Source organism: Gymnoscopelus microlampas (genome assembly GCF_963454915.1).
Source record: "Gymnoscopelus microlampas genome assembly, chromosome: 3".
NCBI lineage: Eukaryota > Metazoa > Chordata > Actinopteri > Myctophiformes > Myctophidae > Gymnoscopelus > Gymnoscopelus microlampas.
In genome coordinates this window covers 15,020,644-15,047,150 of record NC_139940.1, presented here as the reverse complement: position 1 = coordinate 15,047,150, position 26,507 = coordinate 15,020,644, and the positions used below count along the sequence as shown (strand labels likewise).

The 26,507-nt window shown below is 43.4% G+C and overlaps 1 protein-coding gene across 1 annotated transcript; it reads right to left on the bottom strand.

Annotated features, from left to right (window-relative positions):
* Nucleotides 1–10,721: 10,721 nt before the first annotated feature.
* Nucleotides 10,722–26,193, bottom strand: nradd (neurotrophin receptor associated death domain). The gene is made up of 6 exons (XM_084051950.1): nt 25,710–26,193; nt 17,236–17,368; nt 16,693–17,061; nt 15,047–15,281; nt 13,722–13,864; nt 10,722–13,389 (listed from the first exon to the last, which is right to left on the bottom strand). The coding sequence occupies exons 1-6, from the start codon at nt 25,746–25,748 to the stop codon at nt 13,067–13,069; spliced, it is 1,242 nt and encodes a 413-aa protein (XP_083908076.1). The 5' UTR covers nt 25,749–26,193; the 3' UTR covers nt 10,722–13,066.
* Nucleotides 26,194–26,507: the final 314 nt, after the last annotated feature.

The window sequence follows — 26,507 nt, the reverse complement described above, 5'->3', positions numbered from 1 at the left end:
GGTTATTCACAAAAATAACATGGTTGCCTTGATGAATGAAAAAGATGAGGATTTGGGTTACTTGGCCCGTTGGCAGTGCAAATAGTCTGCCAGATTACTTGCAGACAGACACACGTACCGGGGCGAATGCAGTGACTCAATTAGTAAAAATGCACACATTTTCATGATGAATCAAGTAACGGCAAATATTTCAGATGGCTAACTGCCCCACTCAGATCAGTCCGCAAATTAATGCCCTGGAACTGTGGTTCTCAACCTCTTCAGGCCGCGACCCCCAAAATAATGATATTTGAGCTGGGGACCCCCCACCCTGACAAGCACTTGGAATTGTAGGAGTTGAGGCATCCTACTATAATCCTACTATAATAATCCTACTATAATTCTAGTAACCTCTGTGCGTGCGTTTGTAGTGGTGGTGGTGAAGCTACCCGGTTCTCCCCACTGGCTGGACCAATTGCTCTGATTTTGCACACAGCCATTGACCATTACCATCTGAACTTAACTGTGAAGCCCGTTTTTCAATTTCATCAAATCTCAGCTTATTATTAGCGTTTTTGTGTCAAAGAATGTCGTCCCATAGCTGCGGCTGCCCAGCTATGGGACAAACTGCCTCCCGGGTTGCCAGATCATGTGCGTATATCCCCCCACGGCTGCGCCGACCGGGTATGGTCTAGTTACATTTAATTTTGATAGGGTTTGATAAATATTCAGTGTGTGGCGTTTTTAGTTTGTAGATCAGCAATTTCCGGCACCGTTGGACTGATCGGTGTGAAACTAGAAAGAACCTCGGCCCCAAATCTCTCACATTGGCCTGTTATAGTGCTACCGGGGGCCTATTACACGAAAGGAGAATTAAATAAGCCTGGACTTAAGTCAAATCCAGGTTTGACAAAGTCAGGTCCGTACAGCCTGGTTTATTCCGTTCCATGAACACCAAGCCAGGCTGAAAAGGAGCGACTTTGTCGAGCTAGACCTTGTCAAGCCAGGCTGTGTCGAGCCAGGATGGTAAAGCCAGGTTTCACATATTCCTATAAAAGACAATGAAAGGCAGTGACTCAATTAGTAAAAATGCACACATTTTCATGATGAATCAAGTAACGGCAAATATTTCAGATGGCTAACTGCCCCACTCAGATCAGTCCGCAAATTAATGCCCTGGAACTGTGGTTCTCAACCTCTTCAGGCCGCGACCCCCAAAATAATGATATTTGAGCTGGGGACCCCCCACCCTGACAAGCACTTGGAATTGTAGGAGTTGAGGCATTACATTTAATTTTGATAGGGTTTGATAAATATTCAGTGTGTGGCGTTTTTAGTTTTTTTTTAATATATTTTGTTTAAGACTTACAGTAGGCTGCCTTGCCCCACTGGAATACAGTGACTGATATGAATTAATAATATACTGGACTGGACCATACCTAAAATGAAGAATACCTTGTGATGTCAGTGACATTGTATACAAAGGAAAATAAAAATAAGAAACAGTGCAGAAACAATACGTTTTCGTATAGCAGCAATTTTGCATGTACAATATAAATATAAATATATTGTCTGTCCGGCGGAAACCTCATTATGGCCAAAACTGTTACTTTTCAGCAACTGAAAATGCAATAAAAAATCCATAATTCAAGTTGCACAAAGACGTGTCTTTTCAACAGACGTCTCTACCCACTGGGCACACAATACAACGCCGAAACGCCGTGAATACGCCGTCCATACCACGTCCGAGTCAGACGTGTGTCGACGTCGTTTCAACGTATTTTTGGCAAAACAGCTGCTGACTGAGGTCTGACTGGGACGTCGTATGTACGGCGTATGGGCGTTGTATTGTGTGTGCCCAGTGACCTGCCTACCACAAACTGACTCACTCACTCACCCCTAGTCTTCAGTGGCCCTCCCGAGTCACCCATTCCGACAAGGCCTCTCGGTGGTACCACCCCATCCCATCTTTTGTGGAACACAGTCTAACTAACCCCAAAAAAAAACAGAGATTCCCATAAGGAGAACCACTGTTAAAAATCTACCGGGAGTTGGAACCCCAAGGACTACCCCACTCACTTAACTCCAAAAGAAACCTGCAATAAGAAAAAAAATGAGTTCCTAATGCTCTCTCCCCCCGACCAAAATACAAACTGTGTGTGTCTCCCAAACCAATTTGTTCAACTTAAGAACAAAACCCAACAAAACCTAAATAACAAACTTAATTGTGTGATAAAAAACGCTTAAGTTTTATTATCACTAATTTAGGCTAAAAAGTGACGAGCCCCCATCTTGTCATGAACTGAATCTCATCATGACAAAAATGGGAGACGACACACAGGGTTAAGTTTAAATGTATTTATTGATAACTAAAATAATCAGAAATTAATACTTAAGTAGCGTGAGGTGTGGATAGTCAGTGGTATCAGTAGTGTAATGCATGTCTGGATGTATGAAAATGTAGTGTATGTGCAAGGTGCAAAACAAAGGAGAACTAAACTCAGAAGGAAACAAAAACAAACAATGTTTCCTGTGTAGGAGAGAGAGAGCCAATGGCCCTGACCAGCCTGCTTAAATACTCCAGCAGGTGATTGGAGTCAGGTGTGCCTCGTCGTCTAAGCACACCCCTGCAGGCTGGTCCCCTCCTCCTACACAGAAACAGAACACTATTAGAATCACAGCAACACTACACACAAATAGGATGGGTCATCACACTACTGAAACGAAAGTTAAATCCGAAAAAATCAGTAAGTGTGGAGGCCAAAATAGTCCCCCCAAAAACCTGTTAGGAGTACGTTTCAGGCAATTTAGAGTAGTGGTAGTACTTTGTAGTGACTTTTTTTTTGGTCCCTAACATTCATCGAGCTCTGGACTTAGTAAATCTTTTTTTTTCAGCATTGTGTCACTACCGAAACGAAAGTTTGTCACTACGGAAACGAAAGTTAAATCCGAAAAAATCACTAAGTGTCGAGGCCAAAATCGTCCCCCCAAAAACCTCTTAGGAGCACGTTTCAGGCAATTTAGAGTTGATTGGTAGTACTTTGTAGTGACTTTTTTTTGGGTCCCTAACATTCATCGAGCTCTGGACTTAGTAAATCTTTTTTTTTCAGCATTGTGTCACTACCGAAACGAAAGTTTGTCACTACCGAAACGAAAGTTAAATCCGAAAAAATCACTAAGTGTGGAGGCCAAAATCGTCCCCCCAAAAAGCTCTAGGAGTACGTTTCAGGCAATTTAGAGTTGATTGGTAGTACTTTGTAGTGACTTTTTTTTTGTTGGTCCCTAACATTCATCGAGCTCTGGACTTAGTAAATCTTTTTTTTTCACCATTGTGTCACTACCGAAACGAAAGTTTGTCACTACCGAAACGAAAGTTAAATCCGAAAAAATCACTAAGTGTGGAGGCCAAAATCGTCCCCCCAAAAACCTGTTAGGAGTACGTTTCAGGCAATTTAGAGTTGATTGGTAGTACTTTGTAGTGACTTTTTTTTTTGTCCCTAAAATTCATCGAGCTCTGGACTTAGTAAAAACATGTTTCACCATTGTGTCACTACCGAAACGAAAGTTTGTCACTACCGAAACGAAAGTTAAATCCGAAAAAATCACTAAGTGTGGAGGCCAAAATCGTCCCCCCAAAAACCTCTTAGGAGCACGTTTCAGGCCATTTAGAGTTGATTGGTAGTACTTTGTAGTGACTTTTTTTTTGTCCCTAAAATTCATCGAGCTCTGGACTTAGTAAAAACATTTTTCACCATTGTGTCACTACCGAAACGAAAGTTTGTCACTACCGAAACGAAAGTTAAATCCGAAAAAATCATTAAGTGTGGAGGCCAAAATCGTCCCCCCAAAAACCTGTTAGGAGTACGTTTCAGGCAATTTAGAGTTGATTGGTAGTACTTTGTAGTGACTTTTTTTTTTGGTCCCTAACATTCATCGAGCTCTGGACTTAGTAAATCTTTTTTTTTCACCATTGTGTCACTACCGAAACGAAAGTTTGTCACTACCGAAACGAAAGTTAAATCCGAAAAAATCACTAAGTGTCGAGGCCAAAATCGTCCCCCCAAAAACCTCTTAGGAGCACGTTTCAGGCAATTTAGAGTTGATTGGTAGTACTTTGTAGTGACTTTTTTTTTGGTCCCTAACATTCATCGAGCTCTGGACTTAGTAAATCGTTTTTTTTCAGCATTGTGTCACTACCGAAACGAAAGTTTGTCACTACCGAAACGAAAGTTAAATCCGAAAAAATCACTAAGTGTGGAGGCCAAAATCGTCCCCCCAAAAAGCTCTTAGGAGTACGTTTCAGGCAATTTAGAGTTGATTGGTAGTACTTTGTAGTGACTTTTTTTTTTTGGTCCCTAACATTCATCGAGCTCTGGACATAGTAAATATTTTTTTTTCACCATTGTGTCACTACCGAAACGAAAGTTTGTCACTACCGAAACGAAAGTTAAATCCGAAAAAAATCACTAAGTGTGGAGGCCAAAATCGTCCCCCCAAAAACCTGTTAGGAGTACGTTTCAGGCAATTTAGAGTTGATTGGTAGTACTTTGTATAGTGACTTTTTTTTGTCCCTAAAATTCATCGAGCTCTGGACTTAGTAAAAACATGTTTCACCATTGTGTCACTACCGAAACTAAAGTTTGTCACTACCGAAACGAAAGTTAAATCCGAAAAAATCACTAAGTGTGGAGGCCAAAATCGTCCCCCCAAAAACCTCTTAGGAGCACGTTTCAGGCAATTTAGAGTTGATTGGTAGTACTTTGTAGTTTTGTAGTTTTGGTCCCTAACATTCATCGAGCTCTGGACTTAGTAAATCTTTTTTTTCACCATTGTGTCACTACCGAAACGAAAGTTTGTCACTACCGAAACGAAAGTTAAATCCGAAAAAATCACTAAGTGTGGAGGCCAAAATCGTCCCCCCAAAAACCTGTTAGGAGTACGTTTCAGGCAATTTAGAGTTGATTGGTAGTACTTTGTAGTGACTTTTTTGGTCACTACAAAGTGTAAGACCCATCTTTAATAATAACCATTCATTACTTAAAAGTTAATATCTCTGTATGATGGCATGCGCTGACCACACCCCCAAACCGGGGGGTCTGGGGGTCCTCCCCCAGGTGAATTTTGGGAGTTTGTCAGTTTGATACCAAATCCAGTAGAAAACCAGAAGAAATGACGATCCAGAAGAGTGTCAGGAGACATGGTCAAAAACCAGGAGACTCATGCGGGACCCAGGAGTGTTGGCAGCCCTGCCCCCCACCCCCTCTAAATTAAATACATAAGATATGGTTGCCATTAACTACCTGTGACATCATCAGCAGAGATTCTAAGGCAGTTCTGTCTACCTTTATATTATTTAATAAATTATGCATTTCATCCTCCATACATTGTCCAGCAACCTTTATGATAAAGGCGAAAAAAGATAGTTGAACCGTGGGAGCCAGATTGGTCAGATGCCGCGGCGTCTGTGCTGGGATTCGATCCCATGATCTTGTGGTCAGAAGTCAAGAGCTCTTCTGACTGAGCTAAAGCTAAGGAACTGTTACAGCCACTACACTTGGCTCGAACACCAGTGACCATAACATAATAGGACAAAAATCAGGTCTCAATTGCAATGAAATGTATTTTATATTCAGAAATAAACATGTGCAATGGGTTCATGTGAGCAACCAGGTCACTAAATATACCAGGAGGGTAGAGGTATAAAACATTAACCAAAACAAAGACCTAAATAAATGTCCTAACCAAACAAAAGTAGTAATGGGCTGGCCAAACTAAAAAGTGGGGAGTCTGGTGAGCCAGGCAATATGTGCCCGTCGCCTCACCAGACTCCCATAAACTACCAAAACATACAATAAGCTAAACTAACCAGAAACCGAAAATCATAACAAACAATACTTACAACCAGCCCATTGGAACTGAAATTAAGAACTACAACTAAACAAATGCAAGAGATCAAATATACAGGTGTGCTCTGCTGGGGTGCTGGGGAGATCATGAATGCTGGCTACAGCTCCTTTTAATATATCCTTTATATCCTTTGAAATAAAGGTTATGATGAATAGACCTAGGCCCTAATCACGAATGCAGCACAGCTGAGAAGGGGAGGGGCAGCCAGAGCACTCCCAGGTGAGTGACAGGTGTCTAGCCAGACCAGGGCAGCAGAGCCAGCAAGGCAGGATAGACACTAAACACAGGACAAATAAGCATTAGAACACATAAGCAAAGAAAGAACTATAGACTGAGGTGTGAATATGTGCTAGCACATAACAGGAACATCGAAATCACAGTTTCAACTCCAATTCTTGCCAGGGTCAAAAACGTTATACTTGAAATCCGAACGTTTATGTAGATGAATGAACAGTCAAAAATGGAGAAAGTGCAAACACCAGGTTGAGGTTCATCCATGACAACGTCAGACATTTTTTATAATATAAAAACAAATATGTAATATATTATCAAACATCTAACAACGATATGAACTATAGTGTTAACAGAGTGACAATGACATATCACATGAGTCATTGTGAAACATTTATGATTCATGGTCACACTCTATCTCAGTAATATAATTAAATTGATTATATCGTGATGGAGGAGAAGGGAACTGGTTGGAATAACGTGTTCCTTCCACGCGCTATGTCCAACCAGGGAAACTCCCCCCTGTCGGGTGATAAGAAGCGGCCTGCTTGCTCCTCATGCATTGAAGGAGGCATGAGCTTCAGCTTGGGCTCTCCCTAGGCTGGCAGAGGGCAGGTAGTGGCCAGGATTACATAGGCAATTGGCACTGGGTGAAAAAAAAATGTGGGTTACAAAATCGTGGGATAAAAATTATAGTAAAAAAAAAAAAATTGATTATATCTTATTGTATTTATTTCATTGTATTTGAATGCAGGGTCATTAAAATGAGCCATGTACAAACACATGTGTAAAAAACGTTCAATAGTGGAAGGTGTTGGTGGTTGTTAGGTGTGATCACCGAGGTGCGCAAATTAGGACGCACTTCTTTCTTTTGTGGTTTTTATTTTTCACACTGTGCAGGGGGTTACAGCATTTGCAGTTTAGTTGTGTGTGGTTTTCTGTATATCAAAACAAAATACAGAACAAGGAGAGAAGTTACCCACATGTATTCAAAGTAACATAAACATAATTTCATTATACTGCACATCAAAAACATATCCAAACTCAAAAACAAACTCACTTGGAATGGACGCACACACTGAAGCCTCTGCTGCTGCTCTCTGTACCAGACCTGACACACTGGCCAAACACTTGCTTTTAAAGGTGCATGGGATTGCAAATCATCAAATCAACAGCAGGTGCAACTAGTTGGCCAATTAACTGCTGTGCACTCAGCACACATTGAAGTGGAAACAAAGGGTCCATTTTAGAGGAAAAAACATAAACAATAATACTAAACTTAGAGTTTGGGGAATCTTCTTAACAACATGTGTTGAATTAACTGTGGAAAAACTTGAAGAACAAGGCACTGGATTAAGTAAACTTGGCTGTTAGCCATGTCCCTACCAGGCTAACTTCACAGCTAAATTTCCATGGTAACTAAAGTAGGATTGCTTAAATTTTCTTTCGTGAAATCGAGTCATGTATAAACTTATCCAGGGTGCTCTGGCTAAACTAATCTGGCAAGATAATTCAGCTTTCATGAAACCGATTCATCGCTAATCCTGGCTAAATTAAGCCAGGATAGGTGTTAAATCCAGGCTTAACCCCTAATTATGCTTTTGTGAAATAGGCCCCTCATGGCTGATTTTTGTATTATTTATGTTACTCCTACAGATTCTGTCCAAACCTCACGCAAATCGGTAAACATCTCTTTGGTCATGTGATCAAGACGTATTTGTCCAATTTGTCATATTCCGTTCTGATTGGCTAAGATTGGGTTCCAAAGTTTGCAGGAGTTGCCCGTTTTGAACAAAATGCTGCACAGTCACAGTAGGCGACCAAGGAAGAACTGCCAACCCACATCGCCCTCATGGTTTTCTTCCGTGGTGGAAAGCCTGGTGACGCAAGGTTAACTTACCCTCATGGTTGCTTTACAACAGCCCACGCACACACAAACATACCCACAAGCCCCTCCACACACACACACACACACACACACACACACACTCACTCACTCACTCACTCACTCACTCACTCACTCACTCACTCACTCACTCACTCACACACACACACACACACACACACACACACACACACACACACACACACACACACACACACACACACACACACACACACACACACTCACTCACTCACTCACTCACTCACTCACTCACTCACTCACTCACTCACTCACTCACTCACTCACTCACACACTCTCATCATGTCAGCATCATGTCAGCATCATGGTCAGTATCATGTCAGTATCAGGCTAAGTATTCAAATATCCTTAACAAGCTACTAATCTATAGCATGAGAGATATGAAATAGATTTACAACGGTGTTGTAAAAAACAAAAATAGCTGATCTACAAGCTCGCAATGCGTCGCAATGTGCTATGTCATAGGCTTGTGGATCTGATTGATTATTATTATTAAATAATTAAATTGATTTGTTTGGTTAACTGTTGCAGCCCTACAGGCCAGTGATGGTGGATGTGACCAGTTTCCCTCCACATTCTCCCACACTCCATCCTGCATGTCAGGTTCCCATGCTGCATTAAAGCTGTAGAAGGGCCTCAGACAGATGAGACCCACCCACTCAGACAGATGAGCTTACTCCATCCATGGTTGTTGCTGCCTCAACGCCGTCTGATAACACTTTGACAGTCACTTCCAAACAGTCACTTCCAAACAGTCACTTCCAAACAGGCACTTCCAAACAGGCACTTCCAAACAGGCACTTCCAAACGCAAAGCAGAGGAGCCAGCAGAGAACAGGCCCGATAAAGAGGTCTCCTCCTCCACAGGGATGTCATGTCACACAAAAGCAACTCAGACTCACCGCATGCATGACTACGAGATCTACGGTTACTCGTCTCAATCCATGACTGTTATTATTGCCTCAACACCGTCTGATAAAGCAGGTTGTCAGTCAACAGTCAACAGTGAGTAGTTCCAAACCCAAAGCAGAGGATCCAGCAGCACAGAATAGTTCAAACATGTCTCCACCTCCCAAGAGAACAGTACGCCATGTCTAAAATGAAAAATATATTATTACATTAAACGATTTCACAAAATGGGGGAAATATTCTACCATAACGCCATAAAAAAATTATGACAAAAAAAACCTGTCTCCTTCCACTGTGCCTTCTAATAAAATGCATAATTATACGCAATTAAAAACTCATCTCTAAAAACCAACTGCACACCTACAATTCAGATGGCATTTGCACTCTTTGCCTTTCAAGTGTTGCATATGGTGCAACTGCCACATAAGGCACACATGTTGCCACACCAGATGTTCTACAGCCATAAAGGCAATCAAAGTGAGCGACTGCTTTCATTAAAAGGCACTCCGGTTTAATGATGGAGGGCCCCTGACACACACACATATGTATACGTATATACTATATATATATATATATATATATATATATAGGGGGGTGAGAGAGGAAGAGAGAGAGGGAGGGAGGGAGAGAAAGAGAGGGAGGGAGGGAGGGAGGAAAGAGAAACAGTAAGAGAGGGAGAGGGTGGGAGACAGAGAGAGGGAGAGAGGGAGACAGATAGAGAGAGAGAGACAGAGCGAGTACCCGGCCCCAATGATTCCCCTATTCCTCGTTGGCCCAGCCCCCTCCTTCCTTCCCATCCCAGTGCATGTGCATACCACAGGCCCCATGGCTGTGTGCTCCAAACCGCAGTTAAGCAGCCCCGGCTGGGGTGCGTGACGGCATGCAGTGCAGCGCTGCCCCAGGCCCCTGTGAGGCAGCCTGCTCTCACTTAGCAGTGAAGGCAAGAGAGATCATTAACAGATTTCAGCTCTGAGCGAAGCGCGGCGCAGGAGGGAGCCCGGATCACATCACGCCTCTCAGGGAAAGCACACAGTAAAAATCCCAGTGTTCATTTATCTCCCAAGAGTGTGCAATGGAAATAATGCACACTCTGAGGAGATAAATTAAGACTAAGAATTTTGCTGTGCAGAAACTTATTTTCCTTTTTTTGTGGGGGGTGGGTGGGGGGGTGAAGCTATTATCTTTTCGACTCCAAACTGCTCAAGTACCTCTTAACTGGTTTTCCTTAGCGCTTTTGGGATAGGAAATGTTCTAACGCGCTAAAACCCTGGATAGAGAATGGAATTTGCCAAGTCAGACTGTACTTCCTCACTGTACGACCCATCAAGTGTTTTAGTTTTTCCCCCCTTTTTTCCTTTTGTTTTACCATGACTCATGAGACCATTCAGTGATAATTCTATTAACAACATGCCCTCCAGGTCAGAAAGTCAGAAGCCAAACAGAACGACTTTCATCTGTTTTCCTTTTAGTTTTCGCTGCATAGAATTCTCACTCTACGCAACCAAACTATAGCTACAGGCGGTCGGTGTGAATTTTGAAGTGAGTCACAGATGACTTAAGGACTTATGGGAAATACAATGCTTTCTCAGACATTATAAACTCGTCCGATATCAAGCATGACGTGGCCTGTTTATACACTGCTGTGTAAACCCAATTCGATTCCTTCAAGTGCCAACAAGTTGAACACCAATCATTATACAGCACCCAACACAGCATGTATAAACAGCATCAATTTGTGATCAAACTGAACAAGCTGAGTAATCACGTATAGATTCTGTTGTGAATGTTATTTATTAATTGGAACAAAAACATACAAAAACACATCAAGACATACCATTTATGAATATAGACAAAACATATGTGTTTGGCATTAGATAAAACGATGGGAAGCCATGGTGTACCATAGGCAGATAAATAATCTTCTATGGATGTCACTTTCAACCTGGAGTCCATATTTTGGGCAATGTCATTATAGGCAAAACATTTCTAAACACTTAAAAAACGTTTGTTTTTTAAACATGTTTTTTAAAATGTTAAAATAAATTCAAAAATAATGAAAATAGCCGATCTAAAAGCCGGCTATTTTCACTATTCGCCATATGACAAAGTTTTACTGTAGAGCTTAAGTGGTTAAAACATTGATGTTGTCCGTTCATCCCGTGGTATCCTTGCCATTCTTTCTGTTCAATGCAGAACTAGCTATACCTGGGACACCAAGTGAACACAATTAACCGCTTGAACCCCAGCATCCATATTCTGGAGGGAACATTCATTGGCAAAAATAGCTTTTTTGGCTAAGATATCTAGTATAGACGGAAAAAAGGAGGGTGTATTAACAGACATCTGGGGGACTCCGGTTAACGAAGTAAGGTTTCAGTGGTTAAGAGAAGAGACCAGGTGGTAAGAATCTAAAGTGTGTTCTAGAGAGAAAAATAGTTCCAAAGTGAGTGTGGCATTAAGTCTATCGCGTTCTATAAAGTAGGAGTTGTGGCCTGGCTCTGAAACCAATGAGTACCCGTTATCTGTACAATAGATAACATCTGGTCTCATAAAAGGGGAAGAGAAGCCACCGGCATCATCAGAGAAGAATTCAGAGAGCTTCATGCTTGGTTTAACATGTATGCTTTTCCTTGGTGTGCGCTGACATCAGAGGTGTCTAGTCATGTGCCACAGCGGGCTGAGTGTGCATGTTTTTATTCCGGTCATACATCACGCTGTGGGGAGTTCACTAATTAGCTCTCCGGCTGCAAATTATTAGTGAAATCGCCTGTTCTTTGATGTTGTTTTTTGTCTATTTTAAACATTTAAACAACTTGGCGTCCCAATTTTGGGCATGTCTGAAGGTCCGTACGACACTGGAAGCGTGATGATTAAACGATCCGAAAATGAGTCGCGAATATTTCACATCAAACTCTTTGGTGATGTCTCATTCATACAGGTCGTGCTCTTATCTGTGGTGAGAAATCGACCTCACCTCGAAGAATAATTTGCTTTATCACGTCGTTATATTCACATTCAATGTGGATGTGCTCATGACACAAACAGTTTAAATGAATGCGAATTAATCATACAAACTAACGCTCCCGGTGTAAAAGGATCTTCATAGTTTCGCCACAAGACAACATCGTATAACCAAGTACTTTCTGTTCTGTTCTGTTTTGTTCTGTTCAGAACCTGTACACACATGTCCCTCCATGGCAAGTAACTGGGGACCTCTGGCTTTGGTGTCGTTGTAGTGATCACAACTTATTAGAGTAAGTAGGTGAGTGCAGGTCACATCAGGCCTAAGGAGTTAGGCCCAGGATGTTCTGGTTTCATCTAAATCCTAATTCCTTGAAGCATCTGTGATTGCAGACAGAACCTGATGAACACAAGGACACGGTCAGGTTTGTCCTTAGGCTTCCACCCTAGTATTCGTTAACACAAGGCACAGTTACATTAGTCACATCCCGTGGACTGGGTAGATGTCTTTATTTGGTGTAAAACTGAAGAATGTCGCTCCTCCTGTCAAATCAGATTGTCGGTGAGAACGATGGCTTGATCAATCAAATAACTCGTCCTCCTTGCTGGTGCAAATCACTCAATAAGGACGATCAGGTCAATCCATCTCATTCTGCTTCCTCCATAATAACTTGAATATTGACATGCACAGTCTGGGGCACAGATAAACATTGTAAAACAACATTTCTTTCCTAACTTCTCTTTGTAAACCATGGTAGTAAAAAAAGGGGGGAAAAGGATGTCACTGGAAAGAGTCAGGAACGCCGTTACTACCGGCCTCCTTTGAGTTCAAAGGTCACCAGGGTGCTGACGTTAAGAGTGCCTCCTTAGTCATTCCAGTGGAGGTTGGGAGTTGGGGTGTTTCCCTCCCGTCCATGTCTTTATAGTACAGCGGTTCTCAAAGTGGGGTCCGGGGACCCTCAGCGTTTCTTGAGGGGGGTTCTAAACGGACCCTCACGGGTCTGTAACACTGAGAGTGGAACGAATGGAACCGGTACGGGTCCGCTTGGTTCCTTTTCGTACCCTCTCAGAGTTACGGGGGTCCTTGAAATACAAAAAAAAACAAGGTTTGAGAGCCACCGTTATAGTCTGTCAGTCTTGTGTGGGTGTGTCTGGCTCAGACCACCGACACGCCCTGTGTGGGGCAGGTGACCAGCGAGGCCACGTCGGGCCTGTCGACGCGGCCCAGCGCCGAGCACAGCAGTCCCAAGGTGGAGCCCTCCTGTTGGGCCCAGTCGGAGAGCAGGGTGTGCGCCGGAGCCAGTCCTCGCCCGAACACGTCCAGCTGGTCGGACTCGTAGCCCAGCACGGACCCCAGCTGCCACCAGCCCCAACCCGATGCTCCGCCCGCTTCCTGTAGGAGGCACTCCACTTCCTCCTGCCTGTGCGGCGGTAGGTTGACGTAGAGGCGGTTATCTGGCTTGCTGTCCCGCCTGCTGCCTGTGGAAATAATGAATTATACATTAAATAAGATTAATTTATGAAGCCGTTTTGAAAATAACTGTCACAAAGTCAGTTGTGGAAATAAGACATTTTCACCGTCGTGAACTAAGACCAATAAAGGGAATATTGTGTTATCTCTCATATTGAGTTATGACTTCACAAGTTGTTTTTTTTCTAGGACAGCATTACGTGAAAGTAGCCAAAATTGGCTTGTGAATGTCATACACGTGCCCAGCTAAGCACAGCTCTTGGTGCCGTTTACTTAAAATATTAATGACAATGACAAACAAGATTTTGTAGCACTATTCGTGAATATAATGTAGTAGTACCTTTGCTGGGCTGATTGTCCTGGATGCTGTGGGAGTCCAGGAAAACGCCACTGTCACTATGGAGCTTCTCTCCCTCTGGAGAGGTTCCCAGCTCAGCTACACGGGCCTTCGACAAGGCCTTCTTCTGTTTACACGACATCCAGCTGAGGAGAACAGAGCAAAACACTGTCAGATGAAAACTGCCAACGCCGGTGGAAAATCACAAAAATCCAAGTAAACTACAGATGAAGGCTGTTTTAGTCACATAACTATTGTTTATGTTGAAGAAAAAGCTAGGAGAATGCGGACCGTTGCTGTTCATTCGAAAGCGATGAGAGAACAAAACCAGATCACAGCTTTCATATTTTTGGCATAGATTACTTGTGTTGAGTGAGTAGATCAACTTTTCCAAGGACACCCAAACAGCCATTGCTTCTGGCTGCAGCGCTTTACAGCGAAATGGCTTAAAAAAATACAAAAATAGATACAAGCTCACAATGCGTCACATCACAATTTTCTTTTCCGTTTCCTTTTTTCCTTTCCGAAAGCCCCCCCTGGTAGCCCTACTTTGAAAACCTGTGAAGTAGATGGTCATGGTGTTTTAATGCCACTGTAGATGGTGACTGAACACATGAAATTGAAACACCATGGATGGCGGTGGCCGTTATGTAAACTTGCCTCCATTGAGATTTGGAACAGAAAAAACGTTGGTTCGTTTAACTGGTGATTCTATCACTTTTGGTGGTTTTGACAGTATATTTTCCCATGAGCACCACCTCGTTTCTGTAGTTTCAGTGTGTGTAGATATCAGATAGGCTTGTGTTGCATGTTGTTGAAATCCCAGAAGACATGAAGGTTGCCCAAAAGGCTACGGCAGTGGTACTATCCAATCATGTCATCGACTACCGAGTGTATACATGTTCTCACACAGCACTGCCCCAGCTGATTTCATTACTTAGTAGACCTGCCAGCAGAAAAAAGGGCAACTAATTACTGACATAAACAAATTTGTTTGGAATGAAAATCCGCATAAACTCGATTCTCCACGGCACACGTCAAAATCCACAGTTGGTTTAGATTTAACATTTAACCACATGAACCATCGTGTCCTTATTCTGGGCATGTCATAATAGGCGAACAATCGGTAAATATAAGCAAACATTTGACGAAAGTAGCAGATCTACAAGCTCTCAATGCGTCGCATCGGCTATTTCCACAATTTTGGAGACAGGGTTCTTCAGTGGTTCATTCCAAGAGTTAAACGAACACGGGATTTCACTGTGCACGTGGATCATCGGACGCCACTGGTGGGCGGAGGATCCATCGCTACCCTGATGAGAGCTCACCATTTATAAGCGACGTAGAACAGCAGGCCCAGGACCACGGCGGCCAGAACCGACACGTAGGCCAGGATGTTGCTGCTGCCGGGCGCCTCGTCCTGCGGCGCGAGCTTGGGGGACCCGGGCGCCGGGCTGGCCTCTCCCTCATCGTCCTCTAACTCCTCTAGGCCTGGCCAGCGAGGAGCTCCTTCACGGGAGCCGTCAGACTCTGCGGGGCGAGCCAGGATGTGCAGCTTCCTGTCTGTGGGGGCAGAGAGAGAGAGAGAGAGAGAGAGAGAGAGGGAGAGAGAGAGGAAGGCATGTTAGGCGCATGTAGAGGGACGCGGTTAATACACATCGTAGCTGTCGGGTGGAAACCTTTTACAGTATGTCCAGGAAAAAATGGAAATGGGAAATGGAAAACAAATGTTTCAGTGGATCCGGTGAAGTTATTTCATTTTCATTGGTTCAATATTTCTAAAAACCAGCAGTCACACTTAATCACTTTCACTCTCCAAAATGTCTAAACATAGCGAAAATCAAGCTCACACAAACTCACAGCTCACACCGTGTCGCATTGCTGTTTCTGTGAGACATTCTCATGAAATATGGAGATAGACGACATGCAGCACGTGCACTCTGTGAACATATTTGGGCCTGTGTAAATTACAGCCAGAAATAATCCCACAGAAGCCAGCATGGCCGATGTAAAGGATAGATTGAGCCAACCAAACCGGGGTCTCCTGGGGTTGAGGCCTCGCCCTGCCTCTTCCACACTCATCTACCCTCCTGTGGTCTGAACTATTTTAGGATCAAACACGCCACGGGACTACGCTGACCTCTGTGGGGGTCACGCGGGTCATGACTTGTGGCCCCCCTGCGTGTGTGCAGACGACCTCGCTCACTCCTGGAGAGCGGGTATAGGGGCCATTTGGGGAGCCGTCAGGGTGAGGGGGGGGGCCTCCCTGGGCCATCGTGTACTGGGGGCCGTTAGCCCCTAAAGATCTTGTCAAGCTCACGCCAATTGGGCTCTGGCACTTAAAGAGGCCTGTTCTCTCTGCGATCGGGTTTCCAGGGCACGGATGTGTTAGTGAGCGAGTTGAGGCGTGGGTGCAGGTGTTGACCACATGTACCCCCCCCAGAACCCCCCACCCTTCCTTTCATCTTGGACTTTTGCTACTTTTCCCTGCCAATGTTTCTTTAAAAGAAAAACCTTTCAGTCATCCCATTGTGCCCCCCCCCCCCTCCACACACGTTTGTATTACTATACTTGTGATGACATCAACATTTTAGTGACGCCAATTTTATGAATGCCATTCATAAAATTGACATATGAATGCCATTATAATTATTTGCCATGAGCTATTTGCGGTGCACGAGACAAATGTGCAACTAAGTAAATTATAAGTCTGGCATTATCTCTTAACCCTAACCCCTAAACATAATGGTTAGGTTAACCTCTAAATGTCTAAGCCTAACCCCCACCCTGAATCTTTCCCTAATTGTAAGCGTAACTCTAAAAATCTTTTTTTTAACCACAAAACATCCATTTCTCTTGTGAGGGCCAAGACATTTCAATCACAATGTCTATTTCTCTCACATAGTACGTACAGTACTCGTTGGCCCTCAAAAGTACTGTAATACAAGTACACACACACACCCGTTTAACTCACCCATGCAGAGGGTGTCAGAGTTGGGCTGACAGGCTCTGATCTCCACCTCGCTGTCAGAGCAGCGGGAACACGTCTGGCAGGCCTTGGAGTGGTTGTGCTCCTCGGTGAAGAACCCCGGCCCGCAGAGCCGACACTGCGTGTCCCCCCAGGCGTCGCACTGGCGGACCACGCCCTCCCCGCGCCTGCAGCCGGGGGAGCACGGGGCGCACAGGCCCTCGGCGCTCTCGCCGTCCCGCCAGAGGTAGAAACGCCCGCCGCACTCGCAGTGCGTGTCCCTCGTGGCGGAGCAGGAGGCGACCTCGGGGAGGCCCACCGGACAGCGAGCGCAGGGGAGACACGGAGACGAGTCTTCGGACGGGGAGAACGTTCCTGAGGGAGAAACGAAAGGAGAGTCAGGGTGTGTTTAAGTGAAGCAGACATGTCTAAAAGCTCCCAGCCACATGGAAACTAAAGCTCGTTGAGAGACACGACAGCGATAATGATAAGGTAAGTATTCTGTATTCTGTATATAGGTACAAGTATCATTACATTATAATTACTCACCCTTGGGGCATGGTGCACACTTGGTGTCTTCTTTCCCACATTCTACGTCGACTTGGAAGCCAGCAGGACACAGACTGCAGCATTGACCTGATGCTGTGAACTTCTGACTGGCACAGGAATCTGCCAGAGCAACCTGCAAGCAAAACTGCAGTTAGCTTACATGCTAAAAAATAAAACCAAGACATAATGGCTAACAGGTGAAAACTGGTAGCTGTAAGCTGTGTGATCGTGACATGTTGGACCATTTTGACGGCAGCGTTATTTGTTTTACCATATGTGAATGCATGGCACACGATAAAACAATAAGCCCCTCGCCACTTCTCAGGGAAACACTTAGCAAACACGTTGCTGGCAATTTGTATGTTCGTAGGGGCCTAATTCTACAGAATAGATTTTGCTTTGTTCGGGGGACTTTTTGTGCCTTGGACCACATGTGGGAAGGAAATCACACACGCAGATGGCCCACTCCCTCGCCGTTGGGGTAAAAAAAAAAAAAAAAAACGGTTGAGTGGGTGTAGAGAAAATGGACCCTTTTTTATATCTTTTAATCTGCCTCAGTTTTCACCCCGAGAACGCGGTCCAATGTCTTATCTGCACCGGGGGTAATGGAGAGCCCCGTCTGAGCGGGACCAGATCACACATTCCTGAGGGCTTGTACAGGAGAGTGGGTGCCTAAAGTCTCATTTAGACTTAGTCAAAGTGCCGCCGTCGGGCTCAGTAAATAGCAGATCTACAAGCTCACAACGCGTCACGAAACGTGACGCGTTGTGAGCTTGTGTATTTGCTATTTGCTGCATGCAGCAGCACCGCAGCATGCAAGCAACTAAGTACGAATCAGGCTTAACAGGAATGGCTGGCTTCAATCAGATGGCCTTACACCAGTGGAAAGAGTCAAGACATGAAGGAGCAAAGAAAAAACACCCACACTGAACTGAAGAGGAGGAAGGAAGAAGGAAAGACGGCTTCCTCCCTCCCTCCTCCCACACGGACACATTCCAAATCGCTGTGAATGACATCGGCGGGCAATTTGACATTGTGTGTGTGTGTGCGCGTGTGTGTGTGTGTGTGTGTGTGTGTGTGTGTGTGTGTGTGTGTGTGTGTGTGTGTGTGTGTGTGTGTGTGTGTGTGTGTGTGTGTGCATCATGTCTGTGTACAGTCTGATAACTGTGTCTATGACTGTGTACAGTCAGCCGTGTCGTGTGTGTACACACGCACACACACACAGCATGCATATGCACACACACAGTGTGTGTGTGTGTGTGTGTGTGTGTGTGTGTGTGTGTGTGTGTGTGTGTGTGTGTGTGTGTGTGTGTGTGTGTGTGTGTGTGTGTGTACTGAGCATGCATGTTATCATCTTCAGAAACAGAGAGAAACGCATAAAGGAGGCTGTCGCAGCCCCAGGCCAGGGTGTCAGTTAGCTGGGGCTGCCCAGCATGTGAGTATCTGTTTGGGTGAGAGGGGGCCTTTGAAGTTGCCACCCCCCCCTTCCCCTCTCCTCCCCTCCAGTCCCAGCCCTGCAGGTGTGTGTGTGTCTGTGGAGGTCAGTGTTACACCCCCCCTGCCCCAACCACCCCACCACCCCACAGGCCCTAAACGACGGTATCTTAAACATGCACACATTAAGGGGAGATTGGGCCGTAATGCGCCTGGGGGTTGACAAGAGCAAACAGATGTCGAACAGCGAGCCTCCTGTAGAGGGAAAAGTAACAAGCAAACAACGCGCTGATGTCTCTCTTTGTCTCTGAAGTCTGCTGCCAGGGAACACAGGCATGCAGCGTGTGGTAACCTGTACTGCCTGCAATGAAAACCCCCCGAGCCCACCGCAAATACACACACACACAAAACACACAGACACACATGCACACACACTTTGCGTGTGTGTAACTTTTGTGGACATTGCATTTACTTACATTCATTCCGTATCTCCTTACCCCAACCTCAACACTAACCTCAACCCCATCCCCAACCTCTAACACAGTGGTTCCCAAACTTTTTAGCTCAAGACACAAAAGAAAAATGTGAAAATGTTTGCCCGGGACTCAAACTAGTGAAAATAGCAGACCTACAAGCTCACAATGCGGCTTGTAGATCTGCTATTTTCACCACTTCTTAAACGCTATTTATTTATTCATGGCAATTCATGAAATACTTTTGAAAAATGTTGGAATTATTTTTAATCGATTAAAAGTTGTGATTTATTGTCTTTAAACCGTTTTTTTTCTCCAATCTTTTGAAATATATTTCTTTTTCTAAATGTCTGAAACAAAAGAAAAGGGGATATTTACTCGCGAGCCATAAAAATGTGCAAACATGGGTCCCGACCGACCCACTGTTTGGGAAACAGTGCTCTAACCTATGCCTATGAAACTTCAGTAAAAATTCTATGCCAACACACACACTCATGCAAGCACGCGCGCACACACACACACACACACACACACACACACACACACACACACACACACACACACACACACACACACACACACACACACACACACACACACACACACACACACACACACACACACACACACACACACACACACACACACACACACAGAGAGAGAGAGTCATGCCAGCACTCCAGTCTCAAAACTCTGAAATCTTTCCACCGACCATGCTGATACTAGAGAGGAAGCGGCTGAGAAACCAAGTCCAGCCTCTTTCCAACAACAACAGGCAGTTTTACTGCAGCACTTTACAGACGGCCCAGATGATATCTGGTCTGCAGCCAGGCAGCCCAGATCACAAGTATTAAGGTTTGTAGCCCCAGCAGGCAGTAACTGGTAGGCTGCTTGGAGCTGGCAGTCTGTGACCAAAGCATAGGGCTGTACAACAGGTTTGTATGTTTCTGCAAAATATGTCTTCTGTGATATGTGTGAACAACACAGCATTTCCGTTTTTTTTAATCTGTGTTCCAAAATCTTTTAAATGGTAAAAAAAAACATATCAGAGAAACAGAATACAAATCATTAATATTTGCTCATTCGATTTTCTCCAAAGTGCCATTTGATTTGTAGTAGGCCTCAGTTCCTGCATGACAGCACATCAGTGTTGTTTTAGTAAAACTGCCATTTTGATATATTTGCACAAATATTATGCAATTACCCTACCCGAACTTGAGTTATAATAGCCTGGAGCTATACGCCATGAGACAGATGGACCTCCTCAGATAACAATAGCTAACCCCTCAGCTCTATCTGCACTTCCATAAATATTTGGTGGCGGTGGCAGCTTGGCTGTTTTGAATTTATCTCCAGCCAGTCTGGGTCAGGCCAGGTCTGCTTTAGATCCGTGAGTTTGACTGGAGAACTCTGCTCAGCAACAGGGAGCTGCCAACAGCCTTGGCACTTCATCCAGTGGTGCCAAGTATAGAGTTAAAATGGCAGAATTTTAAGAGAGTGGTAACAGAGACTCAATGCAGAAGCCTAATGACTTTAAAGAAAGTTAAGAATGACACCGAATATGTTCCATTACACCGTTAAAAGTTACTTTACTGATATGTTTCATTAAATGAAAGAGTTGTAACAGCAATCCCATGTGTTGATTAATATCTTGAGAGAATAAAAAATGCAAATTTCCATGAAGCAGTTAATTTTATGTACTGGTATAGCATGGTATTACTGAATCACAAATCCACTGCACTGGCCCAACATTGTGATGCATGAGGCTAATTTGCATAACAGATCTTCACAGGGCGTCGATGTAAACAAGAGTGAGAAATGGCATTTCATGAGTCGTTAAATTTATAACGTGCTTTTTGGAGTGTTTATAAAAGCTTTACGAGCAACAAAAATACTTCCATAAAAAGGGAGAAAAACGCAGCAAATGTCTAGTCTGTGTATCTGTACCCATTGATGGCTCAGGGCTTAAGACCCACATACTTTGGATCGAATCCTTCCTTTTACAAGTCTCTCTACTCTCTCTCTCTCAGCTGTGGAGGACGTGACTCTTGAAAGAATAGGGGATTCGGATAGATTGTTGGCTATGCTAAATAAATGAATATGCACTTCCCCTGCCATGGATTACAAAATGGTTCCCTGGGGGATCTAACCCTGCTGGACAGCAGTGTGATTTCCCTCATTTGTTCTCACCTCTGTGTTGATTCCAAACCATTCAGTTTGGAATGGAAGTATGCACACCCACAGCCCTCGATGAAACATAACTGAACACCACTGCTGTAAGGAAAATGCTCTGACAGTATTATGTTCTTTCTACAGCTGGAGGATGACATGGCATTCTGTAAGCAGAGCGTTGTGGTGCAAGAGCATTTAATGCTTTGTGTATGAGAAGCAGGAGTCTGAAATCAATTTGTGTCGTTACCAAGAGAAAATGAAAAGGGACTAAAAAAGCCAGTGTAATGTGTTCTGGCTCTGCTTAAGCCCTCCCTTGGTGAAACATTGTTTAATTAATAAAACACGGCACAGAATTATACTATGTGCGAACCTTACGTAAAGTTTATACTCTGGTTGGCGAGCTATTCAATGTGGAATAAACATAATACGTAAATGTAAAACCTTTTTGGGGATTCTCTAACTGAGAACATTTGAATGAGCCACAATCAATTCCACTTGATTAATGTATAATCAAACTTTATTTATCTATTTCATAAACAAATGTACGGTTCAGTGCTCATTCTGTTAGTCATGCCCTTCTGTGTGATCAGAAATATGTAAACAATCATTAGCTTAGCATAACTAATTGGGATTGTGTTTTTTTGCCAGGGTACTACTAAAATAGTTAACCACATAAAGAGCCCATACACTTAAGATTTGATCTGCCCCATGGGAGGAAAAGGAGGCAGGGCAGCAGTTGCTCAGGAGCTGCAATCTGCAGGGTTCCCTGGTGGGAAGAGAGGGGACCACCACGCAGTATGGATGTATGTATGGCCCTCAACACTACGGCTGCCTGAGTCACTCATTCAACACACATGTACACGTACACGTGTGCACGCATGCACGCACGCACGCACACACACACGCACACGCACAGGCACACACACACACACACACACACACACACACACACACACACACACACACACACACACACACACACACACACACACACAATATATATACTATATTGTTGCTGTCAGGCCTCTTATCTCCATATTCAAACCGTTTGTGTTTTTTCATAAATTAACGCCCCACTTGATCATACTACAGCGTCACACAAATGGATCAAAAGTAGCAGATCTACAAGCTCGAAACGCGGCACAAAGCGATGCGTTTTGAGCTTGTAAATCTCTTTTGCTGCTTTTGACTTTGAATCCTGAAAAGTAACAGTTTTAGACGTATGAGGTTTCCACTCGACAGAGACGATATAATACAGGCACACACACACACACACACACATACACAGACATTTAAACACACATATACATAGTGTGCCTACACCAGGTCCTGTTTGAAGTGATGAGATGAATGTGTACAGTCAGGGGTCAACAGCAGCGGTTGGCGTTTCCTCTGTAAATCTATTCTGAATGTGATCTGAACATCAACATGAAAGACCAGCATACCCAGGGCTCACTGTCAGTCTCTCTCTCTCTCTCTCTGTCTATATTCAGTCAGTCTCTCTGTCTCTGTCTCATTTACTCTCAAGCACTCTGTCTTGTTCTCTGGTTGTCTCTCTCCCTATCTCTCTTGGTCTCTCTCACTGTCTGTCTCTCTGCACACTGACCCCATGGTTTTCTCCCTCCAGTTGTATTAAGCACTAAGCATTACTGATGGCACCTCCAACATGTGCTGCACGTTACTGTGAAAAACAAATACAAAATAATATTGGATATTTCTATGTTAAAACAAGGAGCAGCGAGGACCCAGGGTGTGAGCTGGATTCGAACCCATGGACCAGTCTGTGCGTAAGGTGAGGAATGTAGCATTGCTTTTACAGCGAAGAAATGCAACACAAAACCTAATCATTTTTTTAAAAATATAATAATAATTATAATTGTCAATGTTCCACTTCTCTGAAACAAAAATATATTAAAAAAATATTAGTATTATATTATTCAAGCAAGTCTGCTTGTGAGAGCTGTGCTGTGACTTAATATTGACCCCATTGAGACCCCTCCCCACACACACACACACACACACACACACACACACACACACACACACACACACACACACACACACACACACACACACACACACACACACACACACACACACACACACACAACCCTGCAACCCCCTAAAGAACTCTACTTAACTTCTAACTGGAAATTCGAAATGGGTACGTTAGAAAACTAGGCCCCCTTTCCCACCACCACAGGCCATAAGAAAATGAAGATAATTGCTTTGCTCCGGATATCCAGACCCCAGCAATGCTGCAAAACCACGCCACATTTTTCACCAGGAATTGCCTTAAGCCTTGAATGTGGCAACATGTAGCCTATATCGTGCATGGTAAACTAAATAAAATAATATTTAGAAGTAGCAGATCTATGGCATTAAAGCAGGGTGGTGGTGTGGGCAGGCTACACTAAACTTAAAAGCTAAGCTAGATGTGACTAAACAAGATAAACATTTCAGGGTTCAAATGCTCAAGCATGGGGGCTGATGGGAGGTTGATAAACTTTTAGATTAGGATCCAAGACCCCAAAAAAAGAGAGGTGTGAAATGAATCAAATGCTGGCCTTATTACAGCATATCAAATAATAGAATAGAATAGAATAGAATAGAATAGAATAGAATAGAATAGAAACACATGTCGGTGTGGCTAAAGGCCCAAAGGCTTCAAACTGATTATAAGATGATTATGTTACGATCTTTGTGGACATTTTTGAAGAAAAACATAATTTGAAGAATGTAAATTTTAATACAAATGTTTTGAGATGTTTTAATTTATTTTAGCATCCGTTTTCATAAAAATTGGACCTTTAAAATACATTAGGACGGGTTGTTGCTATTACACCGGTGTATAGGTAAACAGATAATGATCTTTGGGGGGTTAGGGTTGAATGGCGTTACACTGTGTGTAATCTGATGGGAAAGGTTTATCTGAGCTCTTTGATCTGCAGGGGAAAACGTTTGGTTCTCAAGGACGTGTTAAAACGAGACTACATGAAGCCCCACAGGCATGGAGAGGAGATAAGTGTCATTCAGATGCTTGTCTGTTACTGTGTGGAAAAGGTCTTTTCACACTTACTTCTGCCTGATAACATGCTATCAAAGGCGCCATTAAAACCCATAATAGGTGCTTCAAAGACCACCGTTACCACACAGACACATATAGGGCCGACAGGGTTACACTATCTTGATATTAAGATAGTGTAACTCTGTCTTCTCTCATGTCTCACTCTTAACCCGCCCCCAAATAGTGGTGGAAAAAGTACTCTTTTTTTTGTTACTTCAGTAAAAGGTAGAAATACTCTATTACAAGTAAAAGTCCGGAATTCAAAATTGACTTGTACAAAAGTATTGGTATCAAAATGTACTTAAAGTACCAAAAGTAAAAGTAGTCATTATGCAAAATGTGCCGTTTCACAAGCTATCATATGTATAATAAAATGTATTCAAATATTTTGAAAATAGCCACAGTTTAAATAGGGCTGAAGTGGTTAATGTAACCCACATCTACAAACTAAGTAACTAGTCACTGAAGTTTTCAAATAAATGTAGTGGAGTAAAAGCACAATATTGTCCTCAGAGATGCAGTGGAGTAGAAGTAAAAGTATTGAATATTGGTAATACTCCACTAAAAGTCAAACATACCTCAAAAGTACAGTACTTGAGTAAATGTACTTAGTTACTTTACACCACTGGCCCCAAACGACAGGAGTATTAAATGAAAATTGATCCTTGACTCACTGATGTGAAGATGGAAACTGATGCTGTAATTATACCCAACTGTACTTGTACATGCATGTTATAATAAGCCTCTACCTACAAGGAGAATGGATTACAGGGGACATGGAGCCTATAATAATAATGGCTCAGTCAAAATGCAGCCTGGTAATTGTGTAATTGTGCAAATGTGCACATATGATACTAAATCATATTATATTCAACATAATGAGGCATATGTTCTATAGACAACGTGTTATTAATGACAAACTGAGTTTTAATAACCATATACTTAAAATGGTAAATCCCAGAAAGAAGTTTATTTCAAGCAATTAGGAATTTAATTCAACTATTTGCGGTCCTTCTTGGTTAATAATAAATCCTCTTTAGGTCTTTTCTCTCTCACCCCATTAAAACAGCGTTACTTTCCCTTTTTGTTTCAATGTATTAGGTTGCAATGTCACCAGAGTGTGACCCCTACTTGAGGGGGTCCCAGGGGGTCCCCAGCTAAATGATGGATAGGAACCAAATGGACCCTTATGGGTCTGTAACTCTGAAAGCGTACAAATGGAACCAAATGGACCCTAACGGGTCCATTTGGTTCCATTTGTACACTCTCATAGTTAAATTAACATTGTGTGAACATTAATAAATGGAGCATAATTGGTGAATACTTACTTTGAGCAGAAACAGCGTGCAGAGGATGATCGGACCCATGTTGTCAGGTTTGGGTTCCACACAGTGCGGTGACTGATCCAAACGGAGCGCCTCCGATATGCGGGCTGTTGCGGGACCAGAAGAAGCAGATCTGACAGACCAAACACTTTGACTTTTCCTCAAATCCCCACAAAGGTGAAGTGGTGCATTTAAACGGCTCCTTCAAAAAACTACAAGTCCATAGAAAGAAAGAAAGAAAGAAAGAAACGCCAACTTCAGATGACGGTTCCACCAGCAGTAGTAAAGTCCAATAAAAGTCGTTCCAAAGAGTGACTAAAACGTGAATGTCTATGTACTGCTACTAGTACACACACACGGCATTTTCCTCCAGTAAACAACAACTGGCGCATCTGTTTCTTTGTTTCACTTGATCTGATCTAACCAACCAAAAAAAAGTTTCTTCTGTCCTCTGTCCCCTTGCTTATAATGAAGACCTCCTCCTCCCTGCGGCAGCAGCTTTAAAACAGATGCGCTACAGTTGCCCCAGAGTCCCTGCAACAAGGAGGACTCCATGGCCCCGCGTTCCTCCGCCTTCCCCCGGAGAAGCTCACGACGTGCTCTGATTGGCTGCGACGGGCAGCACGACGTGACGGGAACAATAATAATACAAAGACACTGACTGGGAAGAATATTCTCTCTAAACAATGGCACAGCGACTCACTGTAAATAATAAACCACCACAACCTGTAATTCAGGCTCTCAATGATATGTGGTGTCATATAGTTGGGATTTATCCAACCATGTGGACTGTATAAAAGC